The following is a 23,232-nucleotide window of genomic DNA, read 5'->3' on the forward strand; positions in this document are numbered from 1 at the left end:
CCTCCCTTACAAGCTGATGTTTCAACTATTATTCTACGGGCTCTTTAAATTGCTCTTGAGAAAAAATTGGATCAAATTATTGTGGAAGGTGATGCAAAAATTTGTATTGACTTTCTAGAGCCTATGAGTTCAAAGGGAAATCAAGTGCATTGATCCATCTCTACTTTAATTAGAAATAGTTTAGAATTAAATAAGAGTTTTTTGAGTTGTAAATTTTGTTGAATTAGTAGAGTAGACTGTAATGTTGTTGCCCATGCTTCTGCTAAGCTGGCTAATAAGTCTAACCTCGCTGCTATTATTGATAATATTTGCAGGGCGGATTGTTTTTATGTGTTCCTTAGTTTTTTCCGTTAATAAAAGTTCAGATTATCCAAAAAAAAAAAAAAACTCCAAAATTTAAGAGCCTTGGAGTTCACACACCAGAGAATTACAATATTTCTCTGTGAGCATCAACGAGCAATCCCAATTCCCACACCCTTTGGTTCAAAATTTCCCAATTATTTCAATTCTAAACTTTTTGAAAACTATGATCAAAACCGAACCTTAAAGTTACCACCATACTCCTCCATGATTGCCACCTGAATTAAATTAGTTTATTTTTTATTTTTTATATTGAGTTAAAACTTATGACATCTGCTTTTGATGGTTGTGTTTTTTATTGTTAAATGAATATACCAATTAGTTCTTAATATAAGTGATGATTGAACTCAAAATCTCTCATTCAAATATACAAGATTTATTAGTTAAGTTAATTGGAACCCACAGTTAATTAGACTTCATTCAAACTGTTTTTTTTTTTTTTTTTTGATAGATGTTTTTTTTTTTTTTGTGTCTGCATTCATTCAAACTGTTTTGATTAGCTTGAACCACACAAATTTTATTTTATCCTCCCTTTTTTTTTTGTCATCCAATTAGGATACGGTAAATAATGATGTTCACCTATACGTATACAACGAAAGATGGCGCATAATGGTTATTGGTTCCCCTTCATTTCATCATCGTTAATCCAACTCCATAATTATTTCTCAAAAAAAAAAAAAAAAAACTCCATAATTAAATGCGGTAGAAGAAGCTTTAAGCAACAGCAAATCCTAGACTTACCAATTACGAGCAGCCATGCCTATCAACAGGGCTTGGTCCTGCCTCAATGCTCAAAACTATTAATTATTATATCCAGATAAATCAAGTTATACATATTATAATTCTTTTTCTTTTTCTTTTTTTGATAGGTATAATTCTTTGTTATTGTTACAGACATCTGTACCACTTAATAATTCTTTTTATTATATTAAATTTAAAAAAAAATTCTACGATCAGATATTTTTTTTCGAGAGAGAGGGGTTATTACACTATTATTATTTTTTGTTAGGTAGAGAATTTATTGTTTATAGGACAATGATAAGGATGCATTTCGCAGGACCACCAAATTGCCCACTTGAGCGCGTGAATCGTGAAGTTTCCCTGGCATGCCGGCAACAAAAAATGATAGAACCACGATCATTTTATGCTACTAGTAAGTTGTATGCGATGCACCAATAATGTTGTAATTTTTTATGTAAATTTGTTTTTAGAAAATATTATACATATATTATAACATATTTATTATAAAATTTTGTTAGTAATGAGTTTATCATAAAAAATAATAATTATAAATTTCACACATATATCTATTATAATTATTTTGTTTAAGTAATGAGCAATAATTAAAACAACTTTGGAGTAATATTGTATAATAAAAGTTGATAAAAACGTATTAATTCATTCTATATTATTGATTTTTATTATGTAATGTAATAAAAAGCTTTTTTATTACGATTTTCTTTTCTTCAATGCTTTGTTATTGTGGTATGGTGACGCTTACCATTTTTATTTCATTATCCAATTGATTTACACATTGTCTTTTTGAATATATCTTCTATATTTTGCCATAAATATATGAAAAACTATTGAATACTCTAAGAGTACCATAAATGTGTACTCCCCCTCTCTCAAATGAATTATAGGTCGTACCATAAATTTAATTAATGGGACCCATAATTATGTGAGATAAGATAATACACATTTATGGTACTCCAGGAGTACTTAATAATCATCAGTTTCTCCATCTTAACCATTTGAAGTTTAGTTTGTCTGTATTTGTTCAATTTTTAAGCTTTCATCACTTTTTTCTTTTGTTGCATCATTTGTGTTAATCACCAATGAATTGGCACGGGGAGATTCTTGATTGGATCTTACAAAGTTTGGACTTTGTCGCTAAGATTTTTCGTAAGTATTTACATTTATATTAAATTTCAATGATGTGACAGTTTTTGGTAAATGTTTTTATTTTTTATTTTTGTTAATTTTGGAATAGTGCAACAAAAAGAATTAATATAGCATATTGGATTGTGTATATTTTTTTTTCTTCCATACTTTTTTGTCATTTGAAGGTGCATAAATAATCTTAACAACTATATAATTTTCAAAACCATCTTTTAGATTGAATTCATTCAAATGAAGTAAGAAAATCCATTTTTTTCCTAATTTTTTTTTTTCAAATCACGTGGGATTCCTTCTCTAATATCAATAATTTTACAATAATTTAAATAAGTTGTATCTCAATTTATTTTCAGCAAGATCTCTTGTAGATTTATTTAGGTTTTCTCAGTATCTCGATCAAATAATATGATGTATTATTATTTTTTTACGTTAATGATGAGTATAATTTGAAATGATTAACAAACCTGAGTCGTAGGATCTTATTCAATGCATTTTATCTTTACTATTGTCTTCATAGTATTTAAAGATAAATCCTCATATGAAAATTGTTTTGCATGTATTTTTGGTATTTCTTGTATAGGATTATGTTTTTTACCATTCCTATTATTGAATTTTTTTTAAAGAAAATGTTAATTTAATGGCATTTTGTAAGATAGTATATGCTATTTATTATACTTTTTGTTATTATAAATTTTAGAAATATGCACTTGTCAATAATTTCAACAACCTCAGGGATCTCAAGATTTATATATATTTTTGTTGCACTAGTCGATGACAGAGAATTTGTCTGCATAAATTGCATAGAACATTATTAATAGACAAAAGCATGAATTGAAATTGGGGAAAAATGGAGACGTAATTTCATGAGAATGAGATTTTCTAGAAATATCATCTATACGTGGGGGAGGAAGAAGAGAGTTTATAAGAGGGTAAGAGTTTTTGCTTTGATTTACACATGAGAATTGTCAAACTTTGGTCATAATATGTAAGTAATAACTGGGCTTGAGTTTTTCATAAGATTTGGTTTACTTTTAAAAAGTAGTTCATTTTGTAGTGAATAACTTTCGGTCTAATTGTCAAGAACAGCTCATAATTGATATAATAGTAAAGAGAAGTTACTATGATCTATTGAATAATAGTAAAAATACTTAATAAAAATAGGTAAAAAATGCTAAATTTATATAATAGTTAAAATAAGTTACTATGACTTATTGGATAATAGTAAAAAAAAAAAAAACTTAATGAAAAGAGATAAAAAAAAGGTTAAATGCAACATTAGAGTGCCACGTGGCAGGACCTCATGCACTCTCATATGAGGTCTCTACTTTTATATATATATGTAAGGACACGATTCTGTAACGAACCGTAACAGTGTTGGGTTCGCACATGAAATGGCCCAAACAACATCATTTGTAGAGCGTGAGTTTGAAAAGTTAGGCCTTGGTCACCAGGCGGTGGGTTTTTCGTGGTGTTCATGCATGGTTAAGTTTTCTTCACCCCTGGAGTCTTTTTCCTGGAGGTGGGCTGGGAGGCTCTGGTTTTTTACCATTTTTCCCAGCCCCTTTCTTAGTGCACCTACCTTTTTATTATATAGTCCGTCTTGGTTGATCCTAGCCCTCCACTTGTTGGTCAAGCAGGTGCTTATTTCTGTATCCATCCCATCAACCGTTCCCTCTTACTTTCTACTAGTTGCGAAGATCGAAGTTTACACCGTCCAAACGTCTTTTCTCATTAATCGGATCTGGACGTTGGCATATGCATTTAATGCGGAGGGGATGCATTTTCCTTGATCCAATTTTACATCATGCTTCCCTGTGGGCCCCATTCCACTCATATCCCCTTCAGGGGGCTGTTTGGGGATAGCCTTCACCAAGACATTGGTCTTCCCTTTGAAATTCTGGAATGCCGAGGATAGGGTAGTTTCTTAGCCGTTCCCCTTGACACCCCGGCCATCGACTATTCGTTCTCGGCAAAATACCTCCTCGACACGGGCTCTGGGCCCAGATAGAGTTTGGGCCGGATTGTAAACCTCCTGGACCCACAATATATATATATATATATATTGATTGATTGATTGATTTTTGTCACAATTTATATTGTGAGATGTGATTATGTGGATCTACTTTTTTTCTACCATTCATAATTCGATGTGCGGTGAATTTACTGAATTATTTTTTATCATTTATAATTCCCTGTGTGGTGAATTTACTAAACTATGACAAAAATTGTATAAAATGATGTGGATATGTGGTCCTAGCATTGTTAGACTATTATGCGATTCAGAAATACGGAATACCCATAAATCTTACATTTAATAGGAAAAAAATTTGAGAACAATCCGATAAAAATATATCTTCAACTCCACTTAAAATGCTTACAAAATATGACACTTTTCTACTGATCCATATCTTCAAAACAAGCTTATCATCTGTTTTTTTTTTTTTTAAAGAAAAATATTGACACTAGACCAACAAAAAAAAACCATGCATATTTTTTCTATTTACCATCTTTTTAAAAATACCTATATCAAATTATCTATTTTATATTACATTTTATTAAAATATCAAACTTAATTATTTTTTATGATTGTTTTTATTTTATCACGTACAAAAATCATCATTCACTATCTTTATTTATTTTTGAAATAAGTGAAATAAATAAATAAATAATTAAATGTAAAATGAATACTGTCAAGTGTTAAGTGTAAATTTACACGATTATTAGTAAAAAATTCTTATAAATTAATCATACATTCATTATTTTTTTGCAGAATCAATCCTACATTCATTAATGGGACTCATTTTAGACAAACACATTTTTCTATCATTCACCGAATCTCGTGCTCTTGGCCTCTTACACGTATACAGCTTTACACTACAGTACCAAGTATTATAACAATAACAGACCACCACAACGAATTGCAGTATTGCCACGTATGCAGCTCACTATATCTCCGAAAAAAAAAAGAAAAAAAAAGAACGTGGCGGTGTTTCTTTGGACTATAAAAAAATCGGCGGGTGAACTCAGTACTGTGCAAAACAATAAACACAAAAGTGGATGGCTACCTGCCACTTTCCCCTTCTATGAAAAACACAAATTCAGACCCCAAAAAAAGAATAAAAAAATGGAGATAAGCTCAGAGTTCCTCGATTAGCATACCCTGTTTTAGTAAATTTCAACCCAATAATAATCAATACCCCTCAAAACATTCTCAATACGACTCATTAAATTTGTAAATCCCCTCAAAATCTCCAATCGATCCCACCAGGTCGGCCGCTTTGTATAATTGCATTTGCAAATCGCATCGTTTCATATACTCATACACGCACCCACTCACCCAAACTTGGCTTCAATTCCAAGTCAAAGTCAAGTCCTCTAACCCAAACAACCAAACCCCAAACCCCGAATTTTTTTCTCTTCCTTATATACCCCTCCCAAATAGCCCTCAGAACGAACTAACCAAACCAGCCAAAATAGTATAGCCAAGGGGGGTTAAAGTCAGCGAGAGATGGCGTTATGTGACGCTGTGGTGGGGAACTTGGCGACGATCTACGTGGCGGTGATAGCTGGGATCAAGGCTTGTGGATTGGTCGGTGGGCGAAGCTTTGGCGCTGGGTTTGTGCTGATTGTGTCCACCGCTGTGGTGGGCCTCATCTTGATCGGCACGTTGACGTGGGACTTGTCTCGCAAGGCCACGTATGCGGTTTCCAAAGAACACGCCCACGAGATGTGCAAAGGCGGTATTTGCTGGCACGGCGTTGCGGTCAAGTCTCCGGCTTCTCAGGTCCGGTTTAGGCTTCCACAGCAAATTCCTTATGGCACTTTGTAAATAAAATAAAAAACACTGTAAGATACACACGCTTTCTTTTTGGTTGGTGGGTTTTGTAGCTGAGAGGCACGAGGTGTTTGTGTTTTTGACTGAGAGAAAAATATCAAGATACCGTGTAATATCGAATGAAAAAAAAAAATCAGGTTTGTATATATAATAAAGGCCCTTTTGATTTGCTACGTTATTGTCTTCACTTTTCATGAAAATTTTGGGATTCAAAATGCAAATGCGACTTATCTTCTTCACTGTATTCGAGGTTGAGAATGGCTTGACGTGACAGAGTAGTGGTGGGGGTGGAAAAGCAATGGTGCGTGGTTAATGACTTTTACGCAGTCGGCAGGAAGAGACTGGTTCGGTCTTCAAACCATGTTTGGACATAAGTGCACAAGCTCTTTGGGTACAATTCTGGTATCCTAATCATCAATCGATTCAATCCATTCGTAGTGGGCATGAGTTGGCAACTTTTGGAATTTGGGTTAAAATTTGTCAATTTTTAGAAGGCTAGCTAGGCTTGAATTGTAAACATCCAAATTCGGGCCAGGCCATTAAAAATATGAAAATGATCGGCTCTCAATTCGGACTAAAATTGGTTGAGCTTGCATTTGTTTTCTGCTCACAAATCATAACATGAACTATATGTGCCATCATTTCAAAAGGAATTTTCTGTTTTTGAGAGTAAAAGGAATTGTGTTTAATAAACCTCTTTTTTTCTTTTTTTACACAGCTTACTTAGATGATAAGTGTAGGGATAAAGGCCAGAAATAGATATTTGACCGTGGACCGTGTCCAAGGACATTAAATCGTTTGAAAACACGTAGACACTAACAGGGGCATACAAATTAGTAGTTTGTGGAAGAAGTCTGGTCATGAGGGATTAGGAGTTTAGTCCGAGGAGAAATACCTCTTCGACTAAGCAGAGTAGAGGTCTAAGGTCCGACCTTTCGTCAAGAACAAGACACTAGAAGATCCTACTGATAAGGATAAGCATCAAAAGGGGATAAGACGAAGGAAAACTGAGAAATATCTAGGAGAAGGCTGCTACCACCGCATTGAATGCTCTGCAGTTAACTCTCTAGCCGCATTAATGTGGAGGTGATACCTGAACAATAACATTTAGCCTTACAGCTACCTACAGAGACTTCAGAAATGTATTGATGGGACAAATATCAAAATCAACAATTTGATTTACACGTGGAGGGCTGAGATGAGGTGAAGAAGGGGAATATAAAGAAGAAAAACCTCATTATCAAGGGGATCATGAGATAATTTATAAAGAAAATCACTGTACATTCAAAAATTGTAATTGTGTTTAAGTCCAAGAGAAATATATAAGAACTAACTTCCTCGGACTTTGCCGAGGAGAACTTTCCTTGCACAAATCTGTTTATTCATATCATCAAGCATCACTTAGCCTATTGTGATTGCCGTCCAACTCATTAGAGTTTAGTTTCTAACCCACTCTTTACAAATTCATTGTTTTGGGCTCATTGGACCTTAGCCTTTATCACTTTTGGGCTTTGCAATCAAATCGTGTCTTTATAATAAGTTACGTGTACGGCACTATGATACCCAAACCCATTTGGGCCTTGGATTCTGACTTAACAATGTGGCCCATGACGCCAACCCCTTTCTACCTAAGGCCAGAGCCCGAGCCCAAAATAGCTACAAGCCCAGGTCGTTGCCTCAAAGCTTGATGAGTATATAACCTTAATTAGCATAAACCTAGCATTGCCATGTGGGCCTTGCTCGGTGAACCACTTCCCGGGTAAGAAGACAATTGCTCGGGGGAGTTGTCTTTCGGATGCTCAGCAGTGCCTTGGGAAGTACCACTGCCAAGCATCTATACTGAAGTGGGAACTGGTTCCAATGTCACTCTTACCACACCCCACTCCCAACTAAACACCCACTTTGAGTTAACGACATTGGACCTCTTTTCCACTAACTAGAAGAGTAATCATAACTCCCCACTAACTCTTGACTATAAATATGAAAAGCAGAGGAAGAATTGGGGGTTGAACAAATGGGAGAAGAAACTGGGAAGAGGGTGAACTAGAAAATACAAGAGAGAGAGCAGAAGTGATAAAGAGGGTGAGAGTGAGAAGCAAGTCTGTTGGGTCTTGGTGCTGAGAACAACCCAAAATAGGAAATCCTTAGCCCACCTTACAAGTAGATTGTGAGCCCAAGTGAGGCCCAACCCCTATAACCTCATTTTTGGCACGCACAATTGGCGCTGTATATGGGAATCTCCTACAAAGCTATGGTTCGACTGAGGCTCACGCTCGGGAGAATGTCCGATAGACATTTAGGGAGCTATGCTGAAAGTAGTTTGTTGGGGTCTTCTCGAGGATCTACTTGGCGAGAGAGAAGACACAAAAGACGTGAGGATAGGGAGAGTGAGTGAGAAGAGGAACGCTTTAGCCTCGGAGAGGGGTCATATCAAACATTGTCTGGTGCTTCGAGGTACGCGTAATTTGACGAGAGAGATAAGGAGCTTGAGCGGTTACGAAGATTGGTAAGAGATTTGGAGTTAAAGGCCAGGGGTAGGCATCGAAAAAGGGACCAGGATAATCGAGTAGGGGGGATCTATAAGTGGGGGAGAATGCTATGGGACCGGATCCAATCGGTTCGGTTCCCGTCAACATCGAGATCGTTCAAATTCACAGGAGTCCCGTTGACATCAGGAGCATTCGCGTTCATGGGAGTATCCAAATCGGGGTTTAGATTCCCCAGAAGAACAATGGCCCTATAATGCCGCCATAAATGCTATGAGTCGCGCCTTGCACAGAGCCGCTCGGTCGCCATTCTCAGACGACATTGAACGGGCCCCAATGCCGAGCAAATTTACACGACCACCATTCAATTCCTATGATGGGAAATGGACCTGGTAGAGCACGTCAGCCATTATATCCAAATGATGTTTTTGCACACCCACAACGATGCGCTGATGTGTAAGGTATTTCCTTAAAGCCTCGAGCCTACTGCTTTGAGATGGTTTAACAGGTTACGGAAAGGTTCTATCCACAGTTTTGCCGAGCTGATCCAAGAATTCGGTGTCCGATTAGTGACATGTAGCCGGGTACCGCGACTAGTGGATGCATTACTATCAATGAAGATGAGGGTCGGGGAAATCCTTCGTAGTTATGCCAGCCAGTATTGGGAGCTCTATAATGAGTTTGGTGGGAGCAACGAGAAAATTGTTGCGCGCACCTTTAGGATGGGATTGCCCGAGGACTTCGAACTATGGGAGTTGTTGACGAGAAAGCCTCCCGAGGATATGAGGCAGCTCATGAGACGTGTTGAGGAGTACAAGCGCCTGGAGGATGATTGGCTGCAGAGTAAGGGTAAGGCCCCGTTGGTGAATCATCCTCAGTAGAGTGGTTTTCAGCTGAGGCCTCGAAAGGATTTAAAGATACAAGAGCCAGATTTGCAGCTGGGGGAGGTGAACGTGACATTTAAGGAACCGATGCACAGGATTATAAACCGGATAAAAAACGGACCGTACTTCAGGTGGCCGAACAAGATAGGGGTGATCCATCTCGGAGAAACCAGAATATGCACTGCACCTATCATAGAGATAAGGGGCACACCACCGAGCAGTGCCGGGTGTTGAAGAACCATCTAGAGCAATTGGTAAAAGCGGGACATTTGAAGGAGTTTGTAGTGGATTCCAGGAATCGGGGTACTAGGCAAGGTGCTCAGCAAAGAGGAAACCCTTTCCCACCGCCATTGGGAGTGATTGAAGTGATCCATGCTGCCCCAAGGGGTACGACTGTGACCAAAACGGGGGTGTTGACTGTTGTACCTGTGGAAGATTGCCCGGACAAGCAACCCTCCAAAAAGAGAACGAAGCTTGCTCGGGAGACTCTTGCTATTGATGATGATGATGATTTAGAAGGAACAATTCAGCCGCACGATGATGCATTGGTAGTGACAACTTGAGTAAATGGATTCATAGTCAAAAGGGTGATGATAGACCAAGGGAGCGGGGTTGACGTGATGTATCCGGACCGATTCAAAGGACTTGGGTTAAAGAAATAGGACCTTTCAAAGTATGACATGCCGTTGGTTAGATTTGATGGCAGGGTGGTGATTCCCGATGGTCAAATTTCCCTTCCCATAAATATGGAAGGTAAAGAGGTGTTGGTGGCCGTGGATTCACAACTATACTAGGAAGGTCGTGGATTCATGCGATGGGGGCTGTTCCATCCACCTTACATGTGAAAGTCAAATTCCTAACCGAGCAGGGCATTGCTGTAGTAAGAGGAAACCAGTAGTTGGCAAGACAATGCCTAGTTGCTGCGGTGAATTGGAAGCATGAGCAAGCCAAACAGAAGGATCAGTCCGAGAAAGTCTCTTTATAGCAATTACAGGAGCCCTGCGAAGGACAAGGGGCTGGTTGTGCTGAGGAACTTGTCAAAGCTAAGATACTACCGGACGTTGACAGATATTTCCAAATAGGAACAAGTATGAAGGACGAGGATAGGATAGAAATGTTGTTGTTTCTTATTCAAAATGTAGATGTCTTTGCTTGGAACCCGTATGAGGTGCCCGGGTGGATCCCGAATTCATTGTCCACAAGCTTAATGTAGACTTGTCATTCTCTTCCAAGAAGCAGAAGCCAAGGAGGTCGGCCAAGGATCATGTTAAGGTAGTTAAGTTGGAGGTTAATAGGTTAAAGGAGGCTGGGGCGATAAGGGAAATCTTCTTCCCGGAATGGTTAGCAAATACTGTGGTAGTGAAGAAGAAGAAGAAGAAGAATGGCAAGTGGAGAGTTTGCGTAGACTTCACGGATTTGAATCGAGCTTGCCTAAAGGATCCGTTTCCTATGCCAAAGATTGATCAGTTGGTAGATGCCACATACGGACACCCAAGGATGAGCTTTTTGGATGTCTTTCAGAGGTATCATTAGATTGCCCTGGCAGCCAAAGACCGTGAAAAGACAGTGTTCATTACACCAGATGCCAACTATCATTATACCGTGATGCCTTTTGGGTTGAAGAATGCCAGGGTCACATACCAACAGATGATGACGAGAATGTTCCTGGAACAAATAGGGCGTACGGTTGAAGTGTAAATTGATGACATGGTGGTGAGAAGTAAGCAAGAAGTATAACATATAGAGTATCTCTAGGGGGTGTTTGAGGTGCTACGGCACCACAAGTTGCGTCTTAATGCGGAGAAGTGTGCTTTTGGGGTGGGGGCTGGTAAATTCCTGGGGTATCTGATCACTAATCGGGGAATAGAGGTAAACCCTGATCAGATTGAAGCAGTGAAGCGCCTCAAGCCACCTAGCAATCCAAAAGAAGTGCAAGTATTGACTGGGATGTTGGCTGCCCTTAACCAATTCATCTCCAAATTTGCTGATCGCTACCGACCATTCTACTAACTTCTGAAGAAGTGGAAGGAATTCCAGTGGAATGAGGAATGTGATGGAGCTTTTCAAAATTTGAAGGAATATTTGATGCAGGCACCCATGTTAACGACTCCAGAGCCCGATGAGGATTTATTCATCTACCTTTCGGTGTCCAATCACGCCGTGAGTGCCATGCTACTAAGGGATCAAGGAGTGCAGTAGCCCGTGTATTACATCAGTAAGACCTTGGTTGATTATTTACCCCTGGAGAAGTTGGTGTTAGCCCTCGTGCACGCCACGAGAAAGTTACCATTCCAAGCTCACATCATCTATATCCTAATTGAGTACCCTTTGTAATCGTTGTTAAAAATATCTGATTTCATGGGCCGGATAGCTAAATGGGGGACTCAGCTAGGTTCCTTTGATGTACGATATAGGCCACGAAGTTCAGTGAAGGGACAAGTCCTTGCTGACTTTGTTGCGAAGTTCTTTCTTAAGAATGAAAAGGAAATGGTTTGTCATGTGGAGAATCGCCCATTGAAGGTATTTGTGGACGATGCATCAAGTGCCGTGGGCGCTAATGCCAGGATCGTCATTGTTACTCTTGAGGGAATACGGTTGGAGCATTCTTTTAGGTTGAGGTTTAGAGCCTCTAATAACGAGGCTGAGTACAAAGCCTTACTCGCCGGATTAAGAGCCATTATGGGTATAGGTGCCCGGGATGTAGAGGTTTATTTAGATTCCCGGTTGGTTGTTAACCAAGTGCAGGGCAGTTTTGAAGCTCAGGATTCCCGAATGAAAGCATACTTACAGGTGGTAAAGCAAATTATGAATAAGTTTTGTACAACAAAGGTGGCCCAAGTAGCCCGGGCACAGAACAGACATGCTGATTCCCTGGCTACGTTGGCATCATTAATGACAGAGGAGGTGTCTCGGTTAATCAAGGTAAAGCTCATAGAGGAGCCGAGCATTGATGTGGCAATTGGTGTTGGTGCTGCTGGAGTTGAGATTGCAGTGATTTTCGCGACCGAACCATGTTGGATGGACTCGATCATCGACTTCTTAGCCAAGGATGGAATTCCATATGATGAAAAGGAGGCTAACAGGGTTCGTCGAGTGGCTGCTTGGTACTGGTTGTCAACAGATCGCAAATTATACCGGAGGTCTTTTAGGGGGCCATACCTTTTGTGCTTGCGTCCCAAGAAAATAAGTGAACTCTTGGCCAAGTTGCATGATGGAGTGTGTGGCAGTCATGTAAAGGGACGCTCATTGGCGCACCGAGCAATGACTCAGGGATTTTGGTGGCCACAAATGCAAAAGGATGCCGCCGAGTATGTGCGTAAGTATGAGCAGTGCCAAAAGCATGTCCCCTTGATCCATCAGCCGGCAAGCCACCTGAATCCGGTCAGCAACCCTTGGCTATTCGCACAATGGGGGCTGGATATTCTCTGCCCGTTTCCCTGGGTAACAAGAAATCGAAGGTTTGTGTTAGTGGCTGTTGATTACTTCACCAAGTAAGTGGAGGCGGAGGTTTTAGCTAATATTCGGGATGTGGATGTTAAGAAGTTTGTGTGGAGAAATATAGTCACGAGATTTGGGGTGTCGGACTCACTAATATCTGATAATGGACTGCAATTTGATAGTAGGGCTTTCTGCGAGTTCTGTAGTGACCTCGGCATCAAAAACAGGTATTCCACCCTAGCATATCCTTAGAGCAATGGGCAAGCTGAAGCCACTAACAAGGCAATCGTGAACGGGTTGAAGAAAATGTTAGGTGGTACAAAAGGGAGATGGGCCGAGGAGCTGCCCAACGTTTTGTGGGCATACCGAACAACTCCTAGAAGGTCTACAGGGGAGACTCCATTCTCTCCTACATATGGGGCAGAAGCTGTAATACCAACCGAGGTGAATTTATGTAGTGCACGGGTTGCAGAGTTTGACCCTTCCCAGAATGATAGATTACTGGTAGAGCGTTTGGATTTACTGGAAGAATACTGAGAAACGGCAACTATACAATTAGCCAAATATCAACAGAAACTTGCTCAGCGTTACAACCGAGACGTGAAAATAAAGGAATTCAGTGCGGGGGACCTAGTGCTACGGAAGGCAGTAAGGAGCATGCAGGATATAAATGTCTGGAAGTTGGCTCAGACCTGGGAAGGACCCTATAGGGTTACTGCCATCGCAGGAGCGTACTATTTGGAGGACCTAGATGAGAGACCACTACCCCTACCATGGAATGTCCATAATCTTGAGAAGTTTTATCACTAATCATCTGCACATGGAGGTGTAATTCAACGAATGTGTATATTTACGTTCTATTAGCTAATATGACGATGAAACTTATCCGTGCAGGAATATTTAATTTCATTATTGTTAGTTAACTGATCCTGGCTAGCCAACGCGAGGACAATTAAGAGAATTAACACTAAAAATTCACTAAGGACAAAAGCCTGCTTCTCGGTTCGATTATTATCACCGAGTAGGTGGAAACCTAACACTAAAAATTCTCTAAGGACAGAAGCCTGCTTCTCGATTCGATCATTATCACCGAGCAGGTGAAAACCTAACGCTAAAAATTCTCTAAAGGCAGAAGCCTACTTCTCGGTTCGATCATTATCACTGAGCAAGTTCAAACTTAGCACTAAAAGTTCTCTAAGGATAAAAGCCTACTTCCCGGGTCGATTACTATCATCAAGCAGGTGAAAACTTTACACAAATATTTCCTAAGGATTGAAAACTGTCCAGAAATGGGGACTTACATCTCGGTTTTCCATGCCTTACATTTTGCTCTAGAAGTTAGGAAGGGTACACCTGTTAAGTGGGGGTTTCCATTGCCAAGGAATTAACTCATTCTCCTCTCCAAACCTGCCCCGGACATCATGCATACCCGGAGATAATCTTTCCTACCTGATCATTAAAAGAGCATATATATGTGCATTCGCGAAAAATAGGAGAATATAACGAAAGAAACAACATAATATTAAACATTCATAAATATGATTAAAGTTAAAGTCCTAAAATTAAACCTTAATATAATATGACCAACACATAAAAACTAAATCAATGTCTTATCACCAAAACTCAGTGACTACAAAAAATTTAACCCAACGAAAATAATTGTTCTGTCACCACAATCCGGTGACATAGGCAAACTTACCAAAGAAAATAAATTACTTAAATAAAAAGGAAAGTAAAGATAAATAGAAGGAGTCTGGTTCGGCAATTAAACTATGGGGTCTGCGGGTTGCGTCTGGACGGCGGTCTCGGGCGGCTGCTGGTTCGATATGAAAGGTTGAAACTGGATGTCTTTGCCGGGTTGGTTGCCAGCACGGGAGTTACTGGAGACTTCCACATTAACCAACTTCACGTGGGAGTCAATTTGTTCCACTCATACTTGTCGTCTCCTCTTCATCAATAAGCCCTAGAGGATTCTGCACGGCTGGAGCAGGGCTTGGGAAGGGGATCTGACCGGGATCCCTTAGAGGAGAGTCCTCAGGGACCCCTAAGGCTTGCAGGGAAGCCAACCAACCTTCCTCGAAAGCTAGCTTCCGAGCTTCCTGGATGACAGGCTCTACAGAGTTTTCCGCATCAGCGAATCCTTTATTATACCATTTGTTTTCACAGGCCTCCAGAGCTGCCCTTAAGTCAACCAACTCCTCAGCCCATGCAGTGTTCATACTTGCAGCCTCCGCTAGTTTTAGGTCAGTCTCCCCTAGCTTAACGTCCAGCTTCAAGGATCTTTTTTCAGCCACCACCCTAGCCTTCTCGGTTGCGGCAACCTTCTTCTCCACAGTTGTAGCAGCCTTGGTTTTATCTTTCGCGGTTACCTCGACCATGTCTTTAAGGGCCTTCTCTCGATCGGCAACCTCGGCAAGCTTCTTCAGTCGCCCATCGAATACATAAGCCAATTGAATGGCCTGATGAAGCAATAATGATAAGCACAAAAACAGAAAGAATGTGCACAGAAGTTAGTGGTAAACCAAAAAACAAGAGATTACCACAATAGTATGCCATTGCAACCTCCTTCCCATGGACTCGTCTGTGCCATCCTCAAAGGCATGCACGTCCTCAGGCAAAAGGAGGCCGTGCACCAAACTTTGGGTAACACGACTCCCCTCACCTTTATCCCACACCCGTGCACTCGTGGTCGTAGGAAGAGGCTTGCCATCCAGTTGGAATGTAGGCTGCCACTTTGACGCAGCTCAAGAGGTGGACACCACGTTCGTCCCGGTCTGAGCCATTGGCTCCTGGACGACGATGCCTTTTAATGGTTGGGGAGGAGTCCTGGTGGGCGCATCACCCAAGCCGATGAGGGTCTGCTTGGCAGTACGTTGCCTCTTCCAAGATCAGCCGGAAGGAGGAAAGGGAGGAGGGGGAGTTTGACCACGACCCTAAGGTGGTTGCTGCTGCGTGGCTGGCCGAGCGCCGAGTACGAAACGACTAACTGTCATCGTCTTTCATGTCACCATGTCTTCACCTCAATCATATTCGGTTTTAGAGGAGCTAATAGATTCAGCAGTTGCTTCCTTGGCGTCCTGAACGGGAGCTTCGGGTTCAACAGGAGCCTCGGGTTCAATAGGGGCCTCGGGTTGAACGAGGGCTTCAGGCTGAACGGGCTCGTGTGCTTGTTCTCAGCGATGTTGAGACACACGATAGGCCGCCTCGTCCCGTATCGGTGCAAGTTCATCAGAACAGGTGTACCGTGGACCAAGGTCGTGAGCCTCGCCTACTATGAATCTCAGAGGAAGGAAGTTCGAGTGTCGTACGTCAATATAAAATAGGAGAGGACTGTCAACTAACAAAGCTTGGCTGAATGATTGCCAAGTAGAATACACGGGTTCTACGCCGAGAATTAAATGGGACGCTCGGAGCTGCTAGTCCCAATGAACGAATATTTCGGACCTAAGTACAAAATTCAGGTCCCTTACGTGCACTACTCTAAGATCCTAGGTAAATACTCTTCCGTCTACAACAAAAAAGTACAGTGAGTTAGTATTTGTAAGTAAAACAATCATAAGCAAAAAGAAAAGCGGGTTGGCGATTGGTATGAACCCACTTCGTGCCATGAGAGGGGGCAAGAGATTTCACCGACAAACCAGTTGCCACGCACCCGGGTAAACTCCCCAGTAGAATTCCTATTAGAATCGGGTAGGCATGAAATTAGCGGTACCCGCATATCTCTAACTTTTAAGTAATAGTTGGTTTTCTTATTCCCACACAGACTGTACATGAAGTTTATATCGTGATGGTCTAATTGCAAACCGAATATCTAATTAAAACTATTGACATAACTAACTACCCGGTAAAAGTTGGGGGGAAGTTGGTCAGGACACAACCCATAAAACCTAAGGGTATTGAGTAAAAGAGGGTCCACAGGAAATCTAACCCCACCCTCTAGGATTGCCATTAAAGGGAAAAAAGCAGTATTAGCCCCTCTGTGGAGAGCGATTTCGCTCTCATGGCAATACGCCACATCCACATCCTCAGGGATGTTGAACATTTGCCTAAAAGTGGCTAAGGACACCTTAGTGTTTAGAAGGTAAGCATAGCCCATCTTAAACTCTAAAAACTGAAGGAAGAGACTTAAATAAAAGAAAGAGACAGAGAACTTACTTTGGGCTCTAGGAAAGAAAAGGATTCTGGACTGAGGAATAAGCACACAAATGAAGGCAGAGAGGAAACTCAGAGGATGGAGAGTGAAAAAGTGAAAGGATGATTTGGGATGAACTACTTATAGGAGCCAAGAAGGACTGAGTGACGTTTAATTAGCAATAATGAGGCAATAAACCTTACGAATACCTATGGTAACTGACACGCCCGCCACCTCGGTTCACAAACCGTCAAGTAATCATGACAGCTAAACCAAACAGCCAGGTACAACACGCCTTTTGAGAGCACATTAATGGGTTTCTGAACCATCCAATATCCACCCATAAAGCTTCCCGGATAGCTATTGTCTCTTGGATTCCTTGATTCATCCTCGAGAGCCAAGCACGAATCAAAGGGGGCTAATGTATGGCATTATGATACCCAGACCCATTTGGGCCTTGGATTCTGACTCAACAGTGTGGCCCATGATGCCAACCCCTTTTTACCTAAGGCCCAAGCCCGAGCCCAAAATAGCTTCAAGCCCAGGTCTTACGTTGCCTCAAAGCTCAATGAGTAAATAACCTCAATTAGCACACACCTAACATCGCCACATGGGCCTTGCTCGATGAACCACTTCCCGAGTAAGAAGACAATTGCTTGGGGGAGTTGTCTTTCAGATGCCTGGCAGTGCCTTAGGAAGTATCGCTGCCGAGCATCTATACTGAAGTGGGAACCAGTTACAATGCCACTTTTACCATACCCCATTCCCAAATAAACACCCACCTTGAGTTACCGACATTGGACCTCTTTTCCACTAACCCCAAGAGTAATCATAACTCCCCACTAACTCTTGACTATAAATATGAAAAGTAGAGGAAGAATTGGGGGTTGAACAAATGGGAGAAGAAACTGGGAAAAGGGTGAACTAGAAAATACAAGAGAGAGAGCATAAGTGATAAAGAGGGTGAGAGTGAGAAGCAAGTCTGTTGGGTCTTGGTGCCGATAACAACTCAAAGTAGGAAATCCTTAGCCCACCTTACAAGTAGATTGTGAGCCCAAGTGAGGCCCAACCCCTATAGCCTCATTTTTGGCGCGCACATTATGAATTTTTTTTTTTTAGAGAGTTTCAATTTATGACATCTGCTCTTGATGATAACTGGAACCCACAAGTTATACATTACTTTTATATAAATTCATTACTTATGCCATACATATTATGCATTGATTACAATAAGTCAACTGGATTCCAGTTGGCTTACCCTGTAAAATTTATTATTTTCAAATAAAAAAATTAGTTAACTGGATTTCAGTTGGTTCGACTTGTAAAGTTTATTATTAATATATATACACACACAAACCATAAATTGCATTTGCATTTATAATTTAAAGTCTTTAGGCACACAATAAACTACCTCTGCATTCATAAATTAAAGCATTTAGGCAAATGGAAGAAACGGTAGGTTTCCATTTTTTTTTTTTTTTTTTGAGAATGAAGACTTGGAATTTAACTAATCAAAGAGGCTAAATCAGCCAAAACAACATGTAGAATGTCTAGTGGTACGTCTTCTATCCAAAAAGTTAAATTGGGCGAATTAATTGCCTGTCTAACCAATGCATGGGCCACATTATTTTCTTGATGGCGAACACATACAAAACTAATGTGAGAGAAGAGAGAAACTAGAAGTTTTACATCTTGAATTAAATGCCCATGTAAAGCTAAAGAAGGTTCATGACTTGTAAGGTCCTTGAAGATAATGTTCGAGTCCCCTTAAAAAATAGCTTGAATGATGCTTATCTCCAAAGCAACTTCTATAACTATTTGTAGGGGCCTTTTCTATGTGATATGGTATGTTGGGCTGCCTCCTGCGGTGATGGGCCCTAGTGTTTCTAAGTAAGGGAGCTGGGGCCGGTCCAATTGTAACTCAACTTGGGCCGGTTTGTGCACAAACTTATGCCTTGTCTGCCAGGAGCAAGTTTACGGCAAGTAGAACTGTTGCAGATGAATTACGGCAGGCGGAACTGCTGCAGACGAGTTACGGCAGGCGGAACTGCTGCAGACGAGTTACGGCAGGCGGAACTGCTGCAGACGAGTTACGGCAAGCAGATATAATAATAACTAAAACAGAGTATTTTGACTTATTTAAATAAACAGCTATGTATTTCCTACTTAATAAAGCATGATTACAGTCATAATGATATCGATCACAGAGAAGAACGAAGAAAATAATACTGGTTAATTTAAATGGGCATAAATTAAGTTTTAAGCTTAGTCTGCCGCAGCAAAGCCAAAGAGGGGAGAACGCCTCTTCTCAATGCAAATAACCCCCCTCAGGAAAAGGATCCTGCCGTGGGGATTAATGGTTTTGAGGGAGTCGGACCTAAATGGTTGTTGCCGAAAAGAAAAAGTCCTTGTTTGCATTTTGGAAGAAGGTAAGATTTGAAGGGGGAGAGGGAGAAAACGATTTATGGGTGCATGCCCTCTTTGAAATAACTCTCGTTTTTCTTAGTTTTTTTCTTATATTTTTTCTTTCTTCTTGCTTTGTTTTCTCCTTTTTTTTACTCAAGAAAATATACTCTGTTTTTCGATCCTTTTTACAGGGCACGGCAAGAGCCTTTTTATAGTGCCTGCCGCGACCATGGTTTTACCATTTTGCCCTTTAACCACCTCTGTCTGGTCTGGGCGTACTTGCCGACCACCAGAGGTGTGTGCCACTCACCCTTGTCAGACAGAGGCAGGTTTCAGTTCACCCCCTGCCGTAGCACTTCTTTCCTGCCATGGTATAAATGCTTTTTCTCTCTACTCTCAGAGCATGCACCAACGGTTCCCCCTCAAACTTGCCTCTTTTGGGTGGTCTATCATCTCAGCAGGATGTACCTCCCAAAAGAGGCTTGGGTAGGAGCCTTAAATAGGTCTTTTCTCCCCTCCCCACCACCAAACCACACCCTCTTTACCTCTTACCTCTGGCTCATGGCCCCACCATGTCCTATATTGGCTGGGTACAGGCTGGTGGTGTCTGGGCCTTGCGCGTGCTTTCCTTTCAAATTTGTCCAAGAGTCTGCCTGCTACTCATGCGTCTGCCGTGACCTGGAGACTCTCCGTCTGCGTTTTCCTGGCCTTTCATGTGGGCTTTCCTTGGTTTTTCGCTCCATTCAGGAGCTGGGCCTTGTATGATAATGGGCTTCACATTTCCTTGGCCCACTTTTGATTTTCCTTACTGCCTGCCATGTTGAACTGTTATTCCTGCCGTAATAACTCAATCCTGCTGGACCTCCTTTTGGGCCAGCTGTTTATCTCTTTTCTCAGTGGCCTATTGCGGGCACTGTTTTGCTTTTACTCATGGGCTCCTATGTCCCTTTGGGCTTTTCCTTTGGACATCCGTGGTCTGATTGCTTTTCTTGGGTTTCCTCGGCCCGTTTGCTAATTCCACACTCCCATGGGCTTTTTACTAACTTCATTGGACTTCCCCGGCCCAATAACCTTATCCTTATCTTTGGAGTTCATGGGCCTGCCATAAACTCCTTACTTTCTTAGTTTACAATTGTCTTGGACCTGCGGCGGCCCTTTCTCACTTTTCTACCTCATACTCTGCCCATGGGATGCTACTTTTTTCTTTCCTGGCTTCTTTGAGCCCACTTGCCTTTTCAAGACCCATTTATTCATTTGTTGGGCCTGTGATCCATTATTCCTGCCGCTTGGGCCTAATGGATTCTTTGCTATTTATCTTGTCAATTCTTTGTGGCCCTCATTATTGGGCTTTTCTGCCTGCTGGGCTTCCACAAATGGCCCTCAACACTATTCTAATTGCCAAAGCTTCAACTTGAGCAACCGTAGCTGGGAGGGTGATTTGTTGCAATAGAGAGGCCGTGACAGCTCCCTTTGAGTTGCATATCACTACTCTAATTCTAGCTGTATCCTGCTTTGAAAAAATTGATCCGTCATAGTTCACCTTGAATCCATCTAGGTCTAGAGGTTTCCGCCTACTTTGTTGTATGTATTGGGTAAATGAAGGGTTTCATAATTTGAAACTTGAAAGCTCCTATTAAATTACTTTAGCTAGGCTTGTGCATGTTATTAGTCATTACGCAACTGATATAAAATGCAACCTCCAACTCTTATACATGTTTGTTTGGGATGCATTTATAAGTCAACTTATTTGTTTTTTTTTTTTTAACTATTTGTGGGTCTCACGTGAGTCACTTATTTATTTTATTTAATTTTTACTTATTTTTTTTACTATTCGTCAGTCCCACATAAGTCACTTACTTATTTTATTTAATTTTTATATTTTATCTATAGTACTTTCAACAAAATGACTTATATAAGCTATTTTCAAATAAACACTGATGATGCTTAGATCGTCAGCCAAGGATGATCATCCAGATTGTTGTCGTCCTCAACCAACCCGATCTCCAAGAATGAGTGAACAAAAGAAAAGATGTAGATCACCGGCGTGGTGCCTGCCAAAAAGCCTCTGATGCCAAAGTCAGAAAAATTGACAAAAGAGAAGTTAAGAAAATAATACGCTAGAGTTTCAGAATTACTTTGTCCCCCCTCTTTGGATTTCACTGCTATGTATTTATATGCACGCACACGCAGGTGATTTCTTCTAGCCGTTGGTGGAGCCTTGATGGAGACTTTATTCTCTCCTGGTAACGCCCCTGCGGGGTGTTAATGGTGGGTTGCCCTTCCAACGGTTTGGAAGCTGATCAATACTTTGTAACGGTTCATTGATGAGTGGAGGTGGATTTATTCGTCCTTGCTCGACGACCATTGCTGCCAGGACGAGCTTGGATAGAATCCTCATCCTTGATCGTGGTAATGGACGACGATAATATGATCGAGCCTATCAAACACTAAATATGGAAATTAAATTTTAGCTAGCCATTAACTCCTTTGTAAATATGAAAATTAAATTTTAGCTACGCATTAACTACTACAATATAATAGGGTATAATTTATTAATTTTGCCGTATTTTTTCAACCAATCCCATTTCCATACAGCTGAGATGGGACCATTGTATTTCAAGTTCCAACATAACTACTAAACTATATGAGTTTCAGTTATTTCTACATCTACAAATTTTATTAAAATTTTGATTTTGATGTGGTTGATAGTGAGTGATAGCCTGCAATTTTCATATGAAATTCATAATTTTTTCTCCATCACTCATAATCGATGACATAAGAATTGTGGCACCAAATTTGTGTTCACATACTCTCCGTAAGTGTATTTTTTATGTGAAATTTTCATATACGTCTAACTCTCCCTCACTAACATATGGGTTCCACTGGTGTTTTACCCACAAGTGAGAGAGATGCTTTACTTGAGCTTAAGAGATGCCTTATCCTGTTTTTACCCTTGAATTATTATTTATTTCTTAAAAGAAAACCTAGTTTAGAGCGATTACATCAATCATTGCAAAATACAAAAAGTACAAAAAATTGCATAACATAGCACAAAAAACACTTGCATCAAACCATGTAAAACTTTGTAAATATCTAAACTTGCTATAGGAACCGTGCATATACATAATTACTGTAGCTTTGCATCTTATTATTTTATTAATTTTTCAGTTTGGCTCTTTTTTTTTTTTTTTTCTTTCTCTTTCTCTCTCTCTTCTCCTTTTGAAACGAACTCAGCTTCTTTTCTTCTCCCTCGTCTTCTTTTTCCTCTGTTACAGAGCAACACACCCATAAGGACAATCCAACATAGAGACACACAAACACACCCACACAGACAAACCAATAGATAGCTTATGGATCGGTGGCGTAGGCGAAGATGTCGTTTGTGGGTCAATGGAAGTGGATCGGTGGTGGAGATCAACATTTCTAGGTCAATTGGATCGGTGCTTATGGAAGAGATCACTGCTTGTGGAGGAGATCGGTCATTGTGATAAGGAAGGAAATTTGTCTGTGAGAGCGTGAGAAACAGAGAAAGCATGAGAGACAGAATCCAGTTTGAGATTGAGAGATTAAAGAGAGAGAGAGAAAGTGAGAGAGTGAGAGGCAAAATATAAGTTTGAGAGATAAAAGAGATTGAGAGAAAAATATAAAAGATAGAGAGATAATGACAAAAAATAAAAAGATAAAATTAAAAAAAAAATTAAATGATTATTTAAATAAATTTGGATGTATAATTTTTTTTTTTTTTTTTTTTTGAGAAACAAGACCAAGATTCCAATAAATCAACAGAAGCAC

General features: G+C 40.4%; 3 protein-coding genes across 3 annotated transcripts; all 3 read left to right on the forward strand.

Moving 5' to 3' along the window:
• Window positions 1-5,085: 5,085 nt before the first annotated feature.
• On the forward strand, window positions 5,086-6,267 carry LOC115977802. The gene has a single exon (XM_031099826.1). The coding sequence runs from the start codon at window positions 5,768-5,770 to the stop codon at window positions 6,086-6,088; it is 321 nt and encodes a 106-aa protein (XP_030955686.1). The 5' UTR covers window positions 5,086-5,767; the 3' UTR covers window positions 6,089-6,267.
• A 2,933-nt stretch (window positions 6,268-9,200) lies between these two features.
• Window positions 9,201-11,474, forward strand: LOC115959434. Its single transcript, XM_031077821.1, has 3 exons — window positions 9,201-9,443; window positions 9,596-10,012; window positions 11,220-11,474. Exons 1-3 carry the CDS (start codon window positions 9,201-9,203, stop codon window positions 11,472-11,474), a joined length of 915 nt encoding a protein of 304 aa, XP_030933681.1.
• A 348-nt stretch (window positions 11,475-11,822) lies between these two features.
• Window positions 11,823-12,959, forward strand: LOC115959443. Its single transcript, XM_031077829.1, has one exon. It carries the CDS (start codon window positions 11,823-11,825, stop codon window positions 12,957-12,959), a length of 1,137 nt encoding a protein of 378 aa, XP_030933689.1.
• The last annotated feature ends 10,273 nt before the right edge of the window (window positions 12,960-23,232 follow it).

Source organism: Quercus lobata, chromosome 2, assembly GCF_001633185.2.
Source record: "Quercus lobata isolate SW786 chromosome 2, ValleyOak3.0 Primary Assembly, whole genome shotgun sequence".
In the NCBI taxonomy this organism is placed as follows: Eukaryota; Viridiplantae; Streptophyta; class Magnoliopsida; order Fagales; family Fagaceae; genus Quercus; species Quercus lobata.

Bases quoted from the DNA above. Each gene is read 5' to 3' on its own strand.
- LOC115977802 (XM_031099826.1), top strand. From the start codon at position 5,768: ATGGCGTTATGTGACGCTGTGGTGGGGAACTTGGCGACGATCTACGTG.
- LOC115959443 (XM_031077829.1), top strand. From the start codon at position 11,823: ATGGGCCGGATAGCTAAATGGGGGACTCAGCTAGGTTCCTTTGATGTA.
- LOC115959434 (XM_031077821.1), top strand. From the start codon at position 9,201: ATGAGGGTCGGGGAAATCCTTCGTAGTTATGCCAGCCAGTATTGGGAG. The intron at 9,444-9,595 runs GTGAATCATCCT...ACCGTACTTCAG, and splicing joins GTAAGGGTAAGGCCCCGTTG to GTGGCCGAACAAGATAGGGG. The intron at 10,013-11,219 runs GTAGTGACAACT...GAGTATCTCTAG, and splicing joins AGCCGCACGATGATGCATTG to GGGGTGTTTGAGGTGCTACG.